The 21,298-nt window shown below is 40.2% G+C and overlaps 1 protein-coding gene across 1 annotated transcript in view; it reads left to right on the top strand.

Annotated features, from left to right (window-relative positions):
• The window catches only part of Gycbeta100B (guanylate cyclase soluble subunit beta-1-like), a gene marked incomplete at its 5' end in the record, with an annotated part of 50,755 nt that overhangs the window by 16,113 nt on the left and 13,344 nt on the right, over nucleotides 1-21,298 (top strand). Inside the window, 4 exons of the mRNA XM_070080712.1 lie at nucleotides 2,332-2,585; nucleotides 7,438-7,538; nucleotides 8,743-8,879; nucleotides 16,816-16,953. Coding sequence (XP_069936813.1) covers nucleotides 2,332-2,585; nucleotides 7,438-7,538; nucleotides 8,743-8,879; nucleotides 16,816-16,953 — 630 coding nt within the window. The remainder of the gene's footprint in view (nucleotides 1-2,331; nucleotides 2,586-7,437; nucleotides 7,539-8,742; nucleotides 8,880-16,815; nucleotides 16,954-21,298) is intronic.

The following is a 21,298-nucleotide window of genomic DNA, read 5'->3' as shown; positions in this document are numbered from 1 at the left end:
CCCTTATTATCAACGCACTGAAAAACAAGGCAGGAGATTTAAATACCTTACCACCCTTTATATACAAAAAAGCGTCACAAGTACTATCACCAATCATTGCAACACTCTTTAACAAATCCATTGAATCCTCCACCTTCCCTACAGTTCTCAAAATAGCAAGGGTCACCCCGATCCATAAAGGAGGAGACCAAACAGAGTTGAATAACTATAGGCCAATATCCAATTTACACCCTCTCTCAAAAATCTTCGAAAAATTAATTCATAAACGAATCCACTCCTACCTCATCTCCCATAACATTCTCAACCCCTGCCAATTTGGATTCAGGCCTAATAAAAATACTAATGATGCTATTATACACATGCTAGAACATATATACACTGCAATAGAGAAAAAAGAAGTCCCACTGGGGATCTTCATTGACTTACGTAAAGCTTTTGATACAGTTGACCATGACTTGCTCCACGTAAAATTGTCACACTATGGTATTAGAGGGCACTCCCTCAACTACCTCAAGTCTTACCTCAGCAACAGAAGCCAATATGTGTACGCAAATGGGGCAAGCTCTTCCGCACAACCAATTACAGTTGGTGTCCCACAGGGAAGTGTCCTTGGCCCTCTTCTCTTTCTCCTATACATAAATGACCTACCAAATGCTTCGCAATTACTCAAACCCACACTTTTTGCAGATGACACCACATACGTCTTCTCTCACCCGAGCCCAGTCACGCTAGCCAATACTGTAAACACCGAATTACAGAAAATATCTACCTGGATGAGGACTAACAAACTTACACTAAACATTGACAAAACCTACTTCATTCAGTTTGGTAGCAGAGCTACAGATGTACCTCTTAACATAACGATAAACGGATCACCTATCACAAAGCTAACAGAGGGAAAATTCTTAGGAATCCACCTCGATAATAGACTCAAATTTCATACACATATACAACAAATTTCTAAGAAAATTTCCAAGACTGTAGGCATACTATCGAAGATACGGTACTATGTTCCACAGTCAGCCCTCCTGGCCCTTTATCACTCTCTTATTTACCCCTATCTCACCTATGGAATTTGTGCATGGGGCTCAACAACAACTAACCATCTCAGACCACTAATTACCCAACAAAAGGCTGCAGTTAGAATGATAACAAATTCTCACTACAGGCAGCACACTCCACCAATATTCAAAACACTCAACCTACTCACCATACAAAACATCCATACTTATTATTGCACTTATTACATACATAGAACACTTAACTCTGATATTAACCCTCCCCTCAAACATCTCCTTGCCAACCTCAACAGAACACATGACCATAATACAAGGCACAGATCACTCTTTGATGTTCCTCGTGTCCATCTCACGCTATGCAAAAACTCAATGCACATAAAAGGCCCTAAAATCTGGAATTCATTACCTGTAAATATAAAAGAAACACTACCTGTTTATAAATTCAAGTCTCTTCTCAAAGTTCACTTACTCACTCAAAACCAAATAAATACTGAATAACTGAACCATATAAATTGTATATCCTAAATGTTACTCACAATTATATCACACAAATGTTAAACCTAACTTTGTTATTTTTTTTAAATACACTACCTAACAGAATACTCCATTCTACTGAATGAACAGCAATGCATGCAACCATATGACCTGTCTTTGTAATACTCATTTGTATTTTATAGTTATCTGTTTACAATAATGTCTTATCACTGATTTCATCATTGCTTAGTTAATCTTAAGTTAATTTTAAGCCAGCCCGTAATGCTATGCATATAAGTGGCTTTGGCATGCTGCTCTTACCTGTATTTTTTGTACCTCTGTTTGTATGCTAAAATTTCTAAATAAATAAATAAATAAATAAATAATATTATTCAGTCTATTGATATTTTCGCTCAAACGGGGTTAGTACCAAGATTATCTATCCCTTATCTTTGATCTGATGTTAACTAGAGCATTGTACGTCTTACCAATTTTGTAGATAAGGTAGAGTTTTATGCCCTACAGGATAGGGCACTACAAAGTCACTACAAAGAGTGCAAAAAGGGCAAAAAGTCACTACAAACAGTGTGTAGGCTTCAAATGCTGCTTTAATCGCAATAAAATTTTCATTAAAATTGGACCAAAAACAAAAAAAATAATGATTCCATTCGCACCTCACCTGTACACCACTAGCCAAGAATATTTTTATACCTAAAATTATGACTAAATTAAAGAAAACTCATCGTGTTTACGCTTCTCAGTGCATATATCCCATGTATATATCCACCTGCATGGGATATATACATGGGCACCATCATCGATTTATCTTTTTTTCCAGGGCCAAATGATCTATCTGCCGGAAACAGACATCATGCTCTTCGTTTGCTCTCCCTCTGTGTTAAACCTGGACGACCTTTACAGGCGAGGTCTCTACCTCTCAGACATTCCACTACACGATGCTACGCGAGACCTCGTCCTCCTGAGCGAGAAATTCGAGGCTGAATACAATCTGACGACCAATTTGGAGATCTTGACGGACAAACTCCAACACACACACAGGGAGTTGGAGAGTGAACGACAGAAAACTGACAAGTGAGCCAAAATAATTGGTGGAACTAAAATATTAATTTGAAATGGAAATATTAACAATACAATCTCTACCTATATATATTTTTTGAGAGGGGGGGGGCTTCGTCTATACTACATACATTTCTTAACCAAATTCTGATTAAGAACCATTTTCTTAATAATATAATTGAGTTCTTTGTTATTTCATAAAGTTATCGTGATTAATGGGAATTTTCATGTGGAATTAATTTTTAATCAGAATTATCTAAAAAAAAAAACACAAATATATGGCTAGAGATAGGAATTAAACCAGCCTCTGGGGTTTGCCTACAAGCATTATCCCGTAGCTCGGTTGGTAGCTCACTCATCTCACACAATGAGGTCCGTGGTTCGATCCCCGGTACGAGTGGAAACACTGGTTGTGTTTCATTACGACACTTGTTGTCCCTGTTCACCTAATATTAAGTAGGTACCTGGGTGTTAGTCGATTGTTGTGGGTCACATCCCGGCGACAAAATTAAGTTACGGGAAGTGCTGTGTATAACCAGATAATTGATGTCAGCTTTAGTTAGCATCGTTTACTTGTAGAAATATTATTATTATAATAATTATGCATATGCAAGAGAATGTGCTTCAATTAGAGTAACTGAATAAAGTTATTTTTGATCAAAAGTTATTAATTTCTACGTTGGCACGTTAATTATATTGAGTTTCTTGATATGCCATTAATTAGTTTTTAAAAAATGTGGCAGGGGACAAGTGGACAGTTCACCATTTCAAGATTTTGTGGGTAACTAAAATAACATTGTGTGTTATATATAATACTCAAAACAGAGGAAAACAGTATGAAATTTTGCAACAAAAATCAGCAAATCAAACACAGCTACTGTTGAGAAAACCTTGTTTTAGTATGTTGCTATTATCTGAGGGTCTTTATATTACCCATCCAACTAAAATAACATTATCTGTGATGAATGGTTTTGAAAAACGATAAGTTGAAGAACTGCGACACTTATGCAACATATCGGAATCTTTATTGAAAAAACGTCTCGCCTCACAGTGACTTCATCAGTCCTTATACCTTCTTGCTTTGTACTGGACTGATGAAGTCACTGTGTGGCGAAACGTTTCTTCAGTAAAGATTCCCATATGTTGCATAAGTGCACAAATAACCCGGACTATTTACAAAGTCACACTTTGTAAATGGTCCAAGTCGGACCGAAACGTCGTCGTGAGCTCCTCTCTTCTACGTGCGGGTTATTTGTGTATTGTTCCAGTCACGGTATTGTGCCATTTTCTACGTCGCATAAGTGTCTCAAGTCTTAAAACAACATTATAATTTACTAAAGTGTCTGTAGTATCCTCTGATTCCCATTATATATTTCGTTTCCGTTAAAGCTATTAACTTCAGATCATTTTTAATAGAATTTTTATTCAGCCCTGACCCTCATGCACTCCCTGCTTGCCTGCTATGCTCCGTGCCTCCCTGCTACTCTCCCTGCCGCCCTGTTACACTCCCTGCCTGCCTGCTATGCTCCGTGCCTCCCTGCTACTCTCCCTGCCGCCCTGTTACACTCCCTGCCTGCCTGGTACTCTCCCTGCTTCCCTGCTACACTCCCTGCCTTGTACTCTCCCTGCCTCCCTGTTACACTCCCTGCCTGGTACTCTCCCTGCCTCCCTGTTACACTCCCTGCCTGCCTGCTACTCTCCCTGCCGCCCTGTTACAGTCCCTGCCTCCCTGCTGTGCTCCGTGCCTCCCTGCTACTCTCCCTGCCGCCCTGTTACACTCCCTGCCTCTCTGCTGTGCTCCGTGCCTCCCTGCTACTCTCCCTGCCTCCCTGTTACACTCCCTGCCTGCCTGCTATGCTCCGTGCCTCCCTGCTACTCTCCCTGCCGCCCTGTTACACTCCCTGCCTGCCTGCTATGCTCCGTGCCTCCCTGCTACTCTCCCTGCCGCCCTGTTACACTCCCTGCCTCCCTGCTATGCTCCGTGCCTCCCTGCTACTCTCCCTGCCGCCCTGTTACACTCCCTGCCTGCCTGCTATGCTCCGTGCCTCCCTGCTACTCTCCCTGCCGCCCTGTTACACTCCCTGCCTGCCTGCTGTGCTCCGTGCCTCCCTGCTACTCTCCCTGCCGCCCTGTTACACTCCCTGCCTCTCTGCTGTGCTCCGTGCCTCCCTGCTACTCTCCCTGTCTCCCTGTTACACTCCCTGCCTGCCTGCTATGCTCCGTGCCTCCCTGCTACTCTCCCTGCCGCCCTGTTACACTCCCTGCCTGCCTGCTATGCTCCGTGCCTCCCTGCTACTCTCCCTGCCGCCCTGTTACACTCCCTGCCTGCCTGGTACTCTCCCTGCCTCCCTGCTACACTCCCTGCCTGGTACTCTCCCTGCCTCCCTGTTACACTCCCTGCCTGCCTGGTACTCTCCCTGCCTCCCTGCTACACTCCCTGCCTGGTACTCTCTCTGCCTCCCTGTTACACTCCCTGCCTCCCTGCTACTCTCCCTGCCTCCCTGTTACACTCCCTGCCTGGAACTCTCCCTGCCTCCCTGCTACACTCCCTGCCTGGAACTCTCCCTGCCTCCCTGCTACACTCCCTGCCTCCCTGCTACTCTCCCTGCCTCCCTGCTACACTCCCTGCCTGGTACTCTCTCTGCCTCCCTGTTACACTCCCTGCCTGCCTGGTACTCTCCCTGCCTCCCTGCTACACTCCCTGCCTCCCTGCTACTCTCCCTGCCTCCCTGCTACACTCCCTGCCTGGAACTCTCCCTGCCTCCCTGTTACACTCCCTGCTACACAGTTACATAGTAGCACAATAATAAATTTATATTAACAATTTCAGGGAGATTAAAAACCCTTGTAAATTAATCGACATAACACTCAGCAGATTGATAGTTAAAACCGATTCAATTAACAATCTGGACATCAACATTTATATTCTCCAAGGATAATAATTCCCAATTAAAGACAAAGGAAAATATTATTTATCCAGATGGGGACTATGGAAGGAAAATAATGTCCAATTAGGGACTTAAAGGAAAATATTTAAGCAATAGGGACTATGGAAGGAAAATAATGTCCAATTAGGGACATAAAGGAAAATATTTAAGCAAATAGGGACTATGGAAGGAAAATAATGTCCAATTAGGGACATAAAGGAAAATATTTAAGCAAATAGGGACTATGGAAGGAAAATAATGTCCAAATAGGGACATAAAGGAAAATATTTAAGCAAATAGGGACTATGGAAGGAAAATAATGTCCAATTAGGGACATAAAGGAAAATATTTAAGCAAATAGGGACTATGGAAGGAAAATAATGTCCAATTAGGGACATAAAGGAAAATATTTAAGCAAATAGGGACTATGGAAGGAAAATGTCCAAATCAGAATAAGAGAGAAGGAAAATATTGTATTTCTGAACAGATTTTCGAAGGAAAGTAATGTACGTAGAGATGATTAGAAAAATATGAAGATAGAAATAATGGAAGCCATATTACATATTAGAAAACCCTTAATAAACACAGTGGATGCCAGAAGAGTTGATAACAAAGTTAATAACAGAAAAGTTTTGTTGTCAAGTTCAGGACCACAACCAATATTAAGTTTGAAAATTCCAGACTCTTGAAAGAATTACTTCAGTAATTCTTGAAAGAATTGCTTCAGTAATTCTTGAAAGAATTGCTTCAGTAATTCTTGAAAGAATTGCTTCAGTAATTCTTGAAAGAATTGCTTCAGTAATTCTTGAAAGAATTGCTTCAGTAATTCTTGAAAGAATTACTTCAGTAATTCTTGAAAGAATTGCTTCAGTAATTCTTGAAAGAATTGCTTCAGTAATTCTTGAGAGAATTGCTTCAGTAATTCTTGAAAGAATTACTTCAGTAATTCTTGAAAGAATTGCTTCAGTAATTCTTGAAAGAATTGCTTCAGTAATTCTTGAAAGAATTGTTTCAGTAATTCTTGAAAGAATTGCTTCAGTAATTCTTGAAAGAATTGCTTCAGTAATTCTTGAAAGAATTGCTTCAGTAATTCTTGAAAGAATTGTTTCAGTAATTCTTGAAAGAATTGCTTCAGTAATTCTTGAAAGAATTACTTCAGTAATTCTATCAACCCAGTTGCATAAAGAGTGGGTTTAATAAGCTCCTAAGCCTATTATAACTTTACATATCTTAAAAAAAATAAGCCGGATCCTCTCTAGCTCGTTTATATATACTAAATGTGGATCAGAAGTTACATCTGCTAGAACAGGACGTCCTAGAAGTTTGTACACAGTATGGAAAAAATACAGAATTTATTTTAAATAAATGTAATTTTCGAAGAGGACGCCACTAAATGCTGAAAGTTTAAGTCACAAACATTGACCAGGAAGAATGACAGATAAATGTTTCCCTTCAATACAAGGATATTGTGATGTAAATAGCTTAAAAAAACATCAAATTGATTAAGAATGAGAATCCTGTGCAATATCTGGGAATCATTCTGGCTTCTTCAGTCCAATACAGAGAAGAACAGTGGAAGATGAGGAGGAGGAATATTATTTTACTGTTGATACTGTAAGTCATGATAGGTTCCAACTGTATGAAGGTCACTGTAACCACTGTCTCAACCCCCCCCTCCCCTCCCCTCCCCTCCCCTCCCCTCCCCTCCCAACACACACAATGTAATCTTCACTACACTTTAATGTCAACTAATTAGGGCCTTAACGGTATATATTTTCCTAATATATTCATATTTGCTTGAATTTCTCACGGGATGTAAAATATTAAAGTACTGTGTTCATGTTAAGAAAATTTAAGAAAAATAGCCATGGTAGGTTTAGAAAAATGACTCAGCCTGAAGGAAAAAAATAAATAATAATAATAATTATATTTATCAACAGACTGCTGTATTCTGTGCTGCCAATCAGTATTGCCAACGAGCTAAGGCACAAGAGAATGGTACCCCCTCGTAGGTACGAGGTGGTAACACTACTTTTCTCAGGTAATGACTGTGAATGAGATTATTTTAGTTCATATACAGGAAAAGTTACGTAAATGGTCTTAGCAAAGCCATTAACCACATCTTAAATGGAAGAAATTCTGCCCTGACATTTCCCTCATTTCAGGCTTCAAATCCATTGTACCAACCACCTCACAGACCCCTCGCCCTCCCTCCCTCCTCACTCTCCCTCCTCACTCTCCCTCCTCACTCTCCCTCCTCACTCTCTCTCCCACTTCAATCTTCCTCCCCTCCCCTCCTTCCCCCTTTCTGTGTGTACACTTACCTATTTGTGCTTGCAGGAGTCGATTCGTAACTCCCCTCCCCGAACCTGTGTGTGTGTGTGTGGTGGGGGGGAGGAACTAATGGGGTACATATTATCTGCTCCAAAGATATATTATCTTGTTCCATTACCTTCGACATATCTAACTCGCTCAGCAGTTTCCTTCTACTTGTGTGTGTATCGTGTCCAGTTCCAGCTGGTGCACTCTGCCTCTCACTTTCCGGTAATGTTCTTATTTCCTCTGAGTATCATTCCTTAAATCTTTTGTTTAGCTCTGAGTCTTCAGTCTTATTACCTGGTTATTCACTGTTTTCCATCTGATGTGGCTGTATAGTAGCTTTGGTTTGGATTTAGTTTTCAATGCTATGTCAGTCTCAAACAATCGTTAATTTTCGTGTCTAGCTCATATCACGCTTCTGTTTTCCTCCATTTTCTGGTTTCCATTTTTTTCATGTTCATTTACTTTTAGGGTTTGCCTCTTTTATACCTCTGGTAAAATCCATGGGCTTAATCTTTTTTCTTTATTTTTCTTGCTCGTGGGCATGAATTTTTCCTCTGCCTCCCAGCAGTTTCGAAGGTCGAACTCCCTTATTTTTTAAACGTTTTTCCTCCACGTTCCCTCTCAAACAATACCTCTCAAGAATTACCTCAAGCCTGCATGAATTCTTAAGTCTGGCTTCTTTCTCCCTAATGCTATTTCTCTCTCAAAGTTTGCTTAAAGTTTATTAAAACTCAGTACAGTGGGTTGCTTGCTTCTTAAAATATTCATATATCTCATGTTTTCTTTTGGTATACCAAATGATATAATTTTAAATATCTCTTAAATTTTCGTAAAGTTTTCACTGTTTTTAATAAGTAGAGATACAGGTGTACTATATATAATTAACCTATAATCACACTAAAGTTTACTGGTAATCATGACAGGAATTGTAGGCTTTACTGAGTACTGCTCGAGACACACTGATATCGAAGGTGCGTCCAAGATTGTTAAAATGCTGAACGACTTGTACACTGCCTGCGACGTCCTCACTGACGAGGTCAAGAATCCCAATGTTTACAAGGTATGATACTAAACATTTTAACAGTTCTGTATGGTAGGTACTATATAACACGATGTTTTCCATGACACTAAACAGTGCTAGTTTGGTATCCACCGCAGCAATACAGTACTCTGGTATCATGCCAGATACTATAGATATACACTGCTAGTTTAATATTCACCGCAGCAATACAGTACTCTGGTATCATGCCAGATACTGTAGATATACACTTCTAGTTTAGTATTCACCGCAGCAATACAGTACTCTGGTATCATGCCAGGTACTATAGGTATACACTTCTAGTTTAGTATTCACCGCAGCAATACAGTACTCTGGTATCATGCCAGATACTGTAGATATACACTTCTAGTTTAGTATTAACCTAGCAATACAGTACTCTGGTATCATGCCAGGTACTATAGATATACACTGCTAGTTTAATATTCACCGCAGCAGTACAGTACTCTGGTATCATGCCAGGTACTATAGATATACACTGCTAGTTTAATATTCACTGCAGCAATACAGTACTCTGGTATCATGCCAGGTACTGTACATATACACAGCTAGTTTATTACCAAATTACACTACCCTGGTATCACTCGAGGTGGAGATGCACCTCGGCAATTATACATTAATTGCAATTATACATTAATTGCAATTATACATTAATCTTGTACCTTAGGTAGCCACAAGCTACTTACTTTGTACTTACGTTCCCTGTGAACTACCCAGGTCAAATCCTTTTCAGATGTCACTATCTTGTCTAAGATACGCTTTATCCACTTAATCTTTGATACATCGGTACAACTATTTCGATTTACAAAACATTTTTGATTTACACATCACTTTTACACCTGTTATCCTACTTCAGTTAATAATAAAGCCCAGTCCTGTCTGAGGTACCCCCCCCCCAGGATGCGACCCTCAACAGTCAACTAACACCCCTGTAATTACTTACATATTGTTAGCCGTCTGGATGACATCATGAGAGGTAATGGGAGCAATCCTATTATCTGTCTCAGTGCTGGAGGCAACGATGTTGGCAGACGTAGGAGTGAGGACCTGATTAGCAGGTATAGGTCAGCAATAGAAAAAATTAGAAGTAAGGGTGGGAACCCTCTCATATGTGGTATTTTGCCAAGGAGGGGAGTTGGAAATGAATGGTTGTCCAGGGCAATTGGTGTCAATTGCTGGCTGGACAAATACTGTAAGGAAAATGCGGTAACATTCATCGACAACTGGGACCTCTTCTATGGCAGAAGTGACATGTATGCTAGGGATGGGGTTCACTTATCTAGGTGTGGGGTGGGAGCACTGGCAACTGCAGTGGAGGGAGCAGTTAGGACTTTAAACTAGGAATAGTTAGTGGTATGGGTTTTGGCAGGAAAACAGTGAAGTCCCAGTGTAGTAATATTACGAGTTCTAGGGGAACTAGTAATAATAAGAACGAGATAGATATTGAAAAGCCAGGGACCTTGGGTGATAAGGACAGTAATAGGTTTAGTAGAAAAACAGAAATGAGCAGGAAGGGTAAAGAGAAAGGACAGTCTTTCAATGTTTATTATGCTAATTGCCGTAGTGCTAGGAATAAGATGGACGAGTTGAGATTAGTTGCTAGTGTAGGTAACATTGATGTATTTGCCTTAACTGAGACGTGGTTTAATTCAAAAAGTCGGGACATGCCTGCGGAATGCCATATTCAGGGTTTTAAATTGTTCCAAGAAGATAGAAGTATTGGGAGGGGGGGTGGGGTGGCATTGTATGTCCGAGATCGCTTGAACTGTTGCATAAAAACGGGTATTAAGTCTGAAGTAACACATACAGAGTCTGTTTGGATAGAATTTTCAGAGGGGCATGAAAAACTGATTTTAGGAGTGATATACCGTCCCCCAAACTTAGATAGGGACCAAGGGAAACTACTATGGGAGGAAATTGTTAAGGCCACAAGGCACGATAATGTAGTAATTCTAGGAGACTTTAACTTTAGTAATGTTGATTGGAATTTCTTGACTGGGAATTTAGAATCATACGACTTCTTAGAAGTATTTCAGGATTGTTTTTTGAAGCAGTTTGTGACAGAATCTACAAGGGGAAATAACCTACTTGACTTAGTTATGGCAAACAATGAATCCCTTGTTAATAATTTAGAAATTTCAGAGGAACTGGGTGCTAGCGACCACAAATCAATTACATTTAGCATTGAATGGAAGTACGATAGTAGCGATAACTCAGTAACAGTCCCAGATTTTCGCTTAGCAGATTACGATGGGCTTAGAGAACACTTATCATCTGTTGACTGGGGTAACGAAGAGAGCTATCAATATGACAGTTTTCTGAACACTATACATGCTGCTCAAAGAGCGTTTATCCCATATAAAGAAATTAGATCAAATAGAAATGACCCAAAATGGATGAATAATAGGCTCAAATATCTACTAGGGCATAAGAAAGGAATTTATAGGCGTATCAAAAGAGGTGAGGGTCATCTTATGAATCAGTATATTAACATTAAGAGGAACATTAAAAAGGGGATAAGAAAAGCTAAAAGGGACTATGAAATTAAAGTTGCTAGGGATTCTAAAACTAACCCAAAAAGTTTTTTCCAGGTCTATAGAACAAAAGTTAGAGATAAGATAGGTCCCCTTAAAAATAACTATGGGCACCTTACTGACAAAGAGAATGAAATGTGCTTGATTTTAAATAATTATTTTCTCTCAGTTTTTACACAGGAAGACACTAACAATATTCCAGTAATTAATTTTTACAGTGGGCTAGAAGAAGATAAATTATGGAACATCACAGTCACTAGTGAGATGGTTGTGAAGCAGATAGACAGACTGAAGCAAAATAAGTCGCCGGGTCCTGATGAGGTTTTTTCAAGGGTTCTTAAGGAATGCAAAATGGAACTCTGTGAACCATTAACTAATATTTTTAATTTATCTCTTCAAACAGGTGTAGTGTCTGATATGTGGAAGATGGCTAATGTAACTCCTATTTTTAAAACAGGGGACAAGTCGTTACCGTCAAATTACCGCCCAATAAGCCTGACCTCAATTGTAGGCAAATTACTAGAGTCAATTATAGCTGAGATTATAAGAAGCCATCTCGATAAGCATAGCTTGATTAATGATACTCAGCATGGATTCACAAGAGGCCGGTCTTGTCTAACTAATTTATTAACTTTCTTCAGTAAAGCTTTTGAGGCTGTTGACCACAATAAAGAATTTGATATTATTTACTTAGATTTTAGTAAGGCTTTTGATAGAGTTCCGCACCATAGACTGTTAAAGAAAGTGGCAGCCCATGGCATTAGGGGAAAAGTGCTCTCGTGGATCGAGTCATGGCTCACTGACAGGAAGCAGAGAGTGTCCATAAATGGGGTTAAATCCGAGTGGGGATCTGTAACAAGTGGCGTTCCACAGGGATCAGTCTTGGGCCCGTTGTTGTTTATAATATATATCAATGATCTTGATGAGGGAATTACTAGTGATATGAGCAAATTCGCCGATGACACAAAGATAGGTAGGATAATTGATTCAAACGTAGATGTTATGAAACTTCAGGAGGATTTAAACAAACTCTATTCTTGGTCAGAAAAGTGGCAGATGCAGTTCAATGTAGATAAATGCAAGGTTCTGAAGCTTGGGAGTGCCCATAACCCCAGTACTTATAAGTTAAATGATGTAGAACTTAGCCATACAGATTGCGAAAAGGACTTGGGGGTTATGGTAAGCAGCAACCTTAAACCAAGACAGCAATGCCTAAGCGTACGTAATAAGGCAAATAGATTACTGGGATTTATATCAAGAAGTGTAAGCAACAGAAGTCCAGAGGTCATACTGCAGCTTTATACATCATTAGTAAGGCCTCACCTAGATTATGCAGCTCAGTTCTGGTCTCCGTATCACAAAATGGACATAAATTCGTTAGAAAACATTCAGCGTAGGATGACTAAATTAATACCTAGCATTAGAAATCTTCCTTATGAAGAAAGATTGAAGACTCTTAAGTTACATTCACTTGTTAGACGAAGAATGAGGGGAGACCTGATCGAAGTGTATAAGTGGAAGATAGGTATTAATAAAGGGGATATTAATAAGGTGTGATGAATGGTTGGATATTAATAAGGTCTTGAGGATGTCTCTCCAAGAGAGAACCCGCAGTAATGGATTTAAATTAGATAAGTTTAGATTTAGAAAGGACATAGGAAAGTATTGGTTTGGAAATAGGGTAGTTGATGAGTGGAACAGTCTACCTAGTTGGGTTATTGAGGCTGGGACTTTGGGTAGTTTCAAATTTAGGTTGGATAAATACATGAGTGGGAGGGGTTGGATTTGAGTGGGACTTTCACATCAGAGCTTATTTCTTGGGTGGCATTGAAAATTGGGTTGGGCAAATGTTTTGTTAGTGGGATGAATTTTAAAGGACCTGCCTAGTATGGGCCAACAGGCCTCCTGCAGTGTTCCTCCTTTCTTATGTTCTTATGTTCTTATGTTCGGTGAACAGTGACAGCTGGTGTAAGGAAACATGCCGAATATTTCCGCCCATGCCAGGGATCGAACCACGGACACTGAAGGCTTAGCTGTCTACCAGACGAGCCACGGGACATCCCTACTTTGTCTTTCTGCAAAAAGAAACTAATATAAAACACTAAATTACAATAATTAATGACATTAAACACTGAAAAAAAACAATTTAATAAGGATGATAATTCAGCAAGGTACATATATGTATAGTATAAAAACCAGATTATATATATCGTGTCGAATAGGTAAAATTGGTCAATTAGCAAGAACTCATTTAAAATTAATTCTAAAATTTTCTCTTATACGTTTATATGTTAATGTAAAAATAAATAATTTTGTACCAAAAGAACCTTAGAAAACTTACCTGACCTTATTATAACAAGCGTAATTTAATTATCCTAATCCAACTAAATATATTTTAGACAAGTTTACAATAATTTAATAATAAACAAACACAATGAAATATATATTTTTTCATTAGGTTCAAAATGATTTTTGCCAACTTATCACAAACACAAATTTTCCTTTTTCCTTATTCGGCAAGAAGAACGTTGCTATTTAAGCCAAATAGCAAGTTTTACCAATTTGACAAGACATATATTACTAAAAAAATCTTTATATATCTGTATTACTTTGTTTATCCAATGAAACAAGATGATTAACACTTCAAAATTATACAATGTTTAGTTATAAGTTTTTTCAGTATTGTGTTACCTTCCGTAGAGGTGTTTGTACACTAAATTATTTAGCGTAATATAAAACCAAAAGTTTTTGTACCTAAGATAACCCACCATGAACTGCTGGTTTAAAAACCAAAAGTTTTTGTACCTAAGATAACCCACCATGAACTGCTGGTTTAAAAACCAAAAGTTTTTGTGCCTAAGATAACCCACCATGAACTGCTGGTTTAAAAACCAAAAGTTTTTGTACCTAAGATAACCCACCATGAACTGCTGGTTTAAAAACCAAAAGTTTTTGTACCTAAGATAACCCACCATGAACTGCTGGTTTAAAAACCAAAAGTTTTTGTACCTAAGATAACCCACCATGAACTGCTGGTTTAAAAACCAAAAGTTTTTGTACCTAAGATAACCCACCATGAACTGCTGGCTTAAAAACCAAAAGTTTTTGTACCTAAGATAACCCACCATGAACTGCTGGCTTAAAAACCAAAAGTTTTTGTACCTAAGATAACCCACCATGAACTGCTGGTTTAAAAACCAAAAGTTTTTGTACCTAAGATAACCCACCATGAACTGCTGGCTTAAAAACCAAAAGTTTTTGTACCTAAGATAACCCACCATGAACTGCTGGCTTAAAAACCAAAAGTATTTGTACCTAAGATAACCCACCATGAACTGCTGGTTTAAAAACCAAAAGTTTTTGTACCTAAGATAACCCACCATGAACTGCTGGTTTAAAAACCAAATGTTTTTGTACCTAAGATAACCCACCATGAACTGCTGGCTTAAAAACCAAAAGTTTTTGTACCTAAGATAACCCACCATGAACTGCTGGTTTAAAAACCAAAAGTTTTTGTACCTAAGATAACCCACCATGAACTGCTGGTTTAAAAACCAAAAGTTTTTGTACCTAAGATAACCCACCATGAACTGCTGGTTTAAAAACCAAAAGTTTTTGTACCTAAGATAACCCACCATGAACTGCTGGCTTAAAAACCAAAAGTTTTTGTACCTAAGATAACCCACCATGAACTGCTGGTTTAATTTCCATTGGAGACCCTTAATCTTCTCCTCCAAGATGACCCCCATAACAGTCGACTGACACTCAGGTACCTACTTGCTGCTAGGTAAACACAGGCAGCGGAAATATTCCCAACGTTTGAACCGTGCACTGGAGCGATCCCTGGGCCCTTATTGAGAGAGCTCAGAATGCTATCAACCAAGCCACCAGACTCCTCTTGCAAATGTAGTTACAGTCATGTGGTCAACAAGAACAGTCATTTAAAAAATGCCTCTGTATGTCAGTCATCAAATGCACAATCTACAAATGTACCGAGTTTCATGTTTTTTAATTAAATCACAGGTTTATCGCACATCACCTGTAATAACTAACACCGTACCAGCACCCGTGTACTTCATCACCTTCGTAAATCACAACTTTCTTTCATCTCCAAGTGAATAAACAGTTTAGAAAATTAATATGCTGCACCTTTGTCAAGATTTATGGGTTGAACACATCTACTCCAGGTTGAGGGACTGATTGCCACAAACTCCTCGTCTTCCACCTTTTCTCTGCATTTGACTGAAGAAGCCACTATGTCGCGAAACGTTTCAAGAATAAAGATACCCAAATGTAGCATAGGTGTCTTATTCATCACTATCATACACCACCACTAATATGCATCACCCTAGTTCATCACCACCCTAGTTCATCACCACCCTAGTTCATCACCACTCTAGTTCATCACCACCCTAGTTCATCACCACTCTAGTTCATCACCACCCTAGTTCATCACCACCCTAGTTCATCACCACCCTAGTTCATCACCACCCTAGTTCATCACTACCCTAGTTCATCACCACCCTAGTTCATCACCACCCTAGTTCATCACCACCCTAGTTCATCACCACTCTAGTTCATCACCACCCTAGTTCATCACCACCCTAGTTCATCACCACCCTAGTTCATCACCACCCTAGTTCATCACCACCCTAGTTCATCACCACCCTAGTTCACCACCACCCTAGTTCATCACCACCCTAGTTCACCACCACCCTAGTTCATCACCACCCTAGTTGATCACCACCCTAGTTGATCACCACCCTAGTTGATCACCACCCTAGTTCATCACCACCCTAGTTCATCACCACCCTAGTTCATCACCACCCTAGTTCACCACCACCCTAGTTCATCACCACCCTAGTTCATCACCACCCTAGTTCATCACCACCCTAGTTCATCACCACCCTAGTTCACCACCACCCTAGTTCATCACCACCCTAGTTCATCACCACCCTAGTTCATCACCACCCTAGTTCATCACCACCCTAGTTCACCACCACCCTAGTTCATCACCACCCTAGTTCATCACCACTCTAGTTCACCACCACCCTAGTTCACCACCACCCTAGTTCATCACCACCCTAGTTCACCACCACCCTAGTTCATCACCACCCTAGTTCATCACCACCCTAGTTCATCACCACCCTAGTTCATCACCACCCTAGTTCATCACCACCCTAGTTCACCACCACCCTAGTTCATCACCACCCTAGTTCATCACCACCCTAGTTCATCACCACCCTAGTTCACCACCACCCTAGTTCATCACCACCCTAGTTCACCACCACCCTAGTTCATCACCACCCTAGTTCATCACCACCCTAGTTCACCACCACCCTAGTTCACCACCCTAGTTCATCACCGTCCTAGTACATTTAATAACGATCATCCTCGTTAACCAGGTGGAGACGGTGGGAGACAAGTACATGGCAGTGAGTGGTCTACCAGAGACATGTGACCACCATGCTAGATGTATCGCAAACCTGGCACTCGACATGATGGACAAGGCTGCAGGGGTCATCGTCGATGGCCAGCCTCTGGTGAGTGGTTGGAACTAACTTTTTGGCAAATTGGATACATGACCAGTATGGTGATACCCTACTTAGTTTACCAGTTGTAGAGTGGGAACAAAAGCTAGCTGTGATTCCTTTTCGCATTCCATCTCACAATATGGTTTATATATATTAGGAAAAATTACTACCAATATGTGTTGATACCCTATTAAATTTACTAGTTATTCTGTGGGAACAAAAGCTAGCTATGTTTCCCTTTGGTATTCCATCACACTGTATGGTTTACGTTTGTAAGGAAACATTGCTACCAAAATTAACTTTGTTTCTTTTGCATCTGTAAAACACGAGGATTTCTTTCTGAAGGTCGAGGCCACTTTGACCTCTCAGGGTTCAACCAAGACCTGGAAAAATTACCCACACAGTCGTAGCCTCTAACTTCATAATTAAATACACTGGGAGTCCTAATATTATTTTCAGAATGACGAAATGTAAATATCCTAGGGATGTGGACTGAATATTGTAAGTTATATAACCGAGTATATAATTTCAGGTAATAATTTGGGCTCTACTCTACCCTATCTCTTCCTAAATATGGCGGTGCTCACTTTCTATTAGTAATTGTATTACCATGTAATGTTGTCGCTATCAAGAGGACTCTTCCTCAGACTGCAATTGGTGAGCTAACCATAATTTTTAAAGGGTTGATTGATAAGCCAGCGAAAGGCCTTGGTCTGATGATCAAAAGTTGGTCTTTATATGATTAATACCAGTATCAGGAAACACCTCCAGTTTCCTAGCAAATTTTGTGTACCCTAACCTACTTCACAGATACCAGGTGTTCATATTGTGGCTACAACACTTTGGAAATCAAGGACACCAATGGAAATAAGTTACTTAGACCTTTTTTGATGCTATCCTAGGTAATTTATACTATGATGATTGTACTTGTGTGTACCTCTGCCTAAATAACCCTATTTATTCACTTGCACATGGGAGGTGAGAGAAGCTGTTGTCATGGGTTATTTAACAGCCTTCCAACCCCTTCAACGTTTCTTTATTGTCTGCCTCCTGCAGACACCCTCTCTGCTGTTACGCAGGAGAAGCATGATAATTTAATTATAGTTTTTTTATGAAATCTCAATGCTTAATCTATTTAATTGTTACAATCCTTTTGCTATTAAATTTAATTAAATTTAATTCTGTATATTACAAAGTTATTTTTTTTAATGTAATACTTATATTACATAAGGCTTACAAGACACACTGATGATACAGAGATGGAGAATACAGTACATGCGGTTTTAGAGATACATTACAAGCATGTATTGCTACATGTTTAACAAAATTTATATTACAATATTCTCTTCCAGTTCTGAGCTATTGCGTACCCAGGATACAACAAGCATTACACCTCTGAACTGCAGCGCTCAGCCACTGGAACAGAAAATTTGATTCCTTGGCATGCTTAGTTGCTCTGATGACTTTTCCTAGCTCCTTGAGGAACTGGGGGGTGGTCTTCCCCATGAACAGTCTCTATGAGCCTTTGAGAGCATATAATAATAATGGGCAAGTTCTGGGACTCCTGAAACTGACAGCTGCCCCTCCTTCCTCCCTGATGTATTGGAGATAAGTGTTAGCCAATGTGGATGCACATACGTATTCCTATATCACCTGCTTGCTGTCTATCCAGGCTTGCAAGGTAATTCCATCTTGAACCTTTTTTGCTATTAGATCTGCGTAGTAGGGGGTAGCTCTCTTATTGCTGGGGATTCGACTGTTGCAAGGCTCCTCTTGATGCTATTAACCTTGCCATACATTGCAATCTGTCCCTCATATCTTCGACAAACGAAACTATGGTACGTGAATCGGTTAGTCGATTCACTGCCACAGATACACGTGTTTGAAGAGGATAGGTGCAGCAATGCTAAAGTCAACACTAATACGGATGGTCTGTGGATCGTGGCGTGTGCCAAGGAAGGAACTGGGGACAACCATCATTAAATTCCCCGCATGAGGAGTTCTTATTACAAGGAGGCGACCCCTGTCATTCATTGAGAAGCATTACTGAGGCTATATTCTCCACTAGTGGGCCATCCCAATGTTACTGTTTGTAGCTGTTGGGGAAGTAGATCTGGTTTTAGAGCCCGTTAGATTATCCCAGAGCCTGGCTCCATCCGTGAACGTTTGGTCACGAATCCCATCGTTGTTCCTAAGTTGTTCAGGAAGAATCTCCATTACAAGTTCACTTGACACCACACATGAAGACAGGAAAACAAGTAGTGAACTTTGTAATGCCTTACGGACACCGATACCTCCTAGGCTGAGTAGCAGCGAATATCAACCTCACTTACATTGAACTTTGTTTTTCACCGAAGTATTGACGACGTCATTAACAAGTGCAACCAATATAAATATTCATCAATATGGAAGTTTTGCCCCTAGATAAACAGAATGTAGAATGTCTTAGCCTCATTGTTTATGATTTCTGGTAAAAGTGTAAGAGTCGAAGAGTATATCTAGACTAAATTAACAGTTACGTGAAATTATAGCAGAAAAATGGCAGTACTTCCCACAACATACGTGGTATTCACATGGTAGCCTAAGCTGAGACTTCAGGGACGGGGTGAAAGGTCTAGGAGTGATAAAGGAAAAATTTAAAAATTATGGTAAAAAATGTTTTCTTACTGAAAAATAGTGCATAATTCTGGCAACATGTTGATGTAATCAAATTGTTTCCATCATATTTCTAAGTATGTTCTTCCAAAAATGTATTTTTTTTTTGTTCTTATTGTCTACAAAACGGCATGGTGGCAATTCATATTTTTTTTTTTGTTTTACTCCAAAAATTACGACTTTTATGATTGTTTCAATCTAAATACACTACATTACAACATCTCTGAGGACTCCATTCAAGTGCAGGGAGTGATAATAGCTCAGTCACCTGTGGGTTGTCAACATGTGTTGTGTGGTGCAACATACTGAAATATGGCGAGCCGTCACCGTAGAGTTTTACAGAAAACGTAATATATGTGTAACTTAGGAATAAGTTATTGACATTATTTTCCTTTTTTCGCGAAAAGTATTATTAGGAGTGTCATGATTTTTGTACGCGTTATTGAGTAATGATGGTTCTACTACCATGCACAGGGGATCTGCGATATTTTTTACCGCTGTGTTTTTATTGATTTTTTTTCTTCCAAAAAAAGTTCTTAGAAAAATGAACTTCAACATTTTTTTTTATACAATCTATTGACATTTTCACTCAAACGACGTTGGTACCAAAATTATCTATCCCTTATCTTTCATTTGATGTCAACTAGATCATTGTATGTCTTACCAATTTTGAAGATAAGGGAGAGTTTTGTTCCCTATAGAATAAAGCACTAATTATTTTTTTCTATCTTTTAAGGCAAAAAAATCACTACAAACACAGTGTGTAGGTTTCAAATGCTGCTTAAATCACATTAAAAATTTCATTGAAATTTGGAAAAAAAAATAATGATTCCGTTCACCCCCCCCCCCCCTTCAGTAGAACAATGAGGATATCCGTCATTGTCGTGGAGGCTCGGGAGGAGGAGGAAGAGTGGTGGAGATACAGAAAATGGTGGAAGGGAGGCTGTTAGAGACTGCGTAGAAAATGGTGGGAGGGGCGAACTACATGGAAGATGGTGGGAGGGGGAGGGACGAACTACATGGAAGATGGTGGGCGGGGAAGGGACTACATGTAAGATCGTGGGAAGGAGAGGGACTGCATGGAAGATGGTGGGAGGGGGAGGGACTGCATGGAAGATGGTGGGCGGGCGAGGGACTGCATGGAAGATGGTGGGGGGGGAGGGACTGCATGGAAGATGGTGGGAGGGGGAGGGACTGCATGGAAGATGGTGGGAGGGGGAGGGACTGCATGGAAGATGGTGGGAGGGGTAGGGACTGCATGAAAGATGGTGGGAGGGGTAGGGACTGCATGAAAGATGGTGGGAGGGAGAGGGACTGCATGGAAGATGGTGGGAGGGGGAGAGACTGCATGGAAGATGGTGGGAGGGGGAGAGACTGCATGGAAGATGGTGGGAGGGAGAGGGACTGCATTTAAGATGGTGGGAGGGGGAGGGACTGCATGGAAGATGGTGGGAGGGGGAGGGACTGCGTGGAAGATGGTGGGAGAGGGAGAGACTGCATGGAAGATGGTGGGAGTGGGAGAGACTGCATGGAAGATGGTGGGAGGGGAGGAACTGCATAGAAGATGGTGGGAGGGAGAGGGACTGCATGGAAGATGGTGGGAGGGGAGGAACTGCATGGAAGATGGTGGGAGGGAGATTGACTGCATGGAAGATGGTGGGAGGGGAGGAACTGCATGGAAGATGGTGGGAGGGGAGAA

The sequence above is a fragment of the Cherax quadricarinatus genome, unplaced genomic scaffold (genome assembly GCF_038502225.1).
Source record: "Cherax quadricarinatus isolate ZL_2023a unplaced genomic scaffold, ASM3850222v1 Contig825, whole genome shotgun sequence".
Classification (NCBI taxonomy): domain Eukaryota; kingdom Metazoa; phylum Arthropoda; class Malacostraca; order Decapoda; family Parastacidae; genus Cherax; species Cherax quadricarinatus.
Note: the sequence above shows the minus strand (reverse complement) of the source record. Positions and strands in the feature narration are given on the sequence as shown.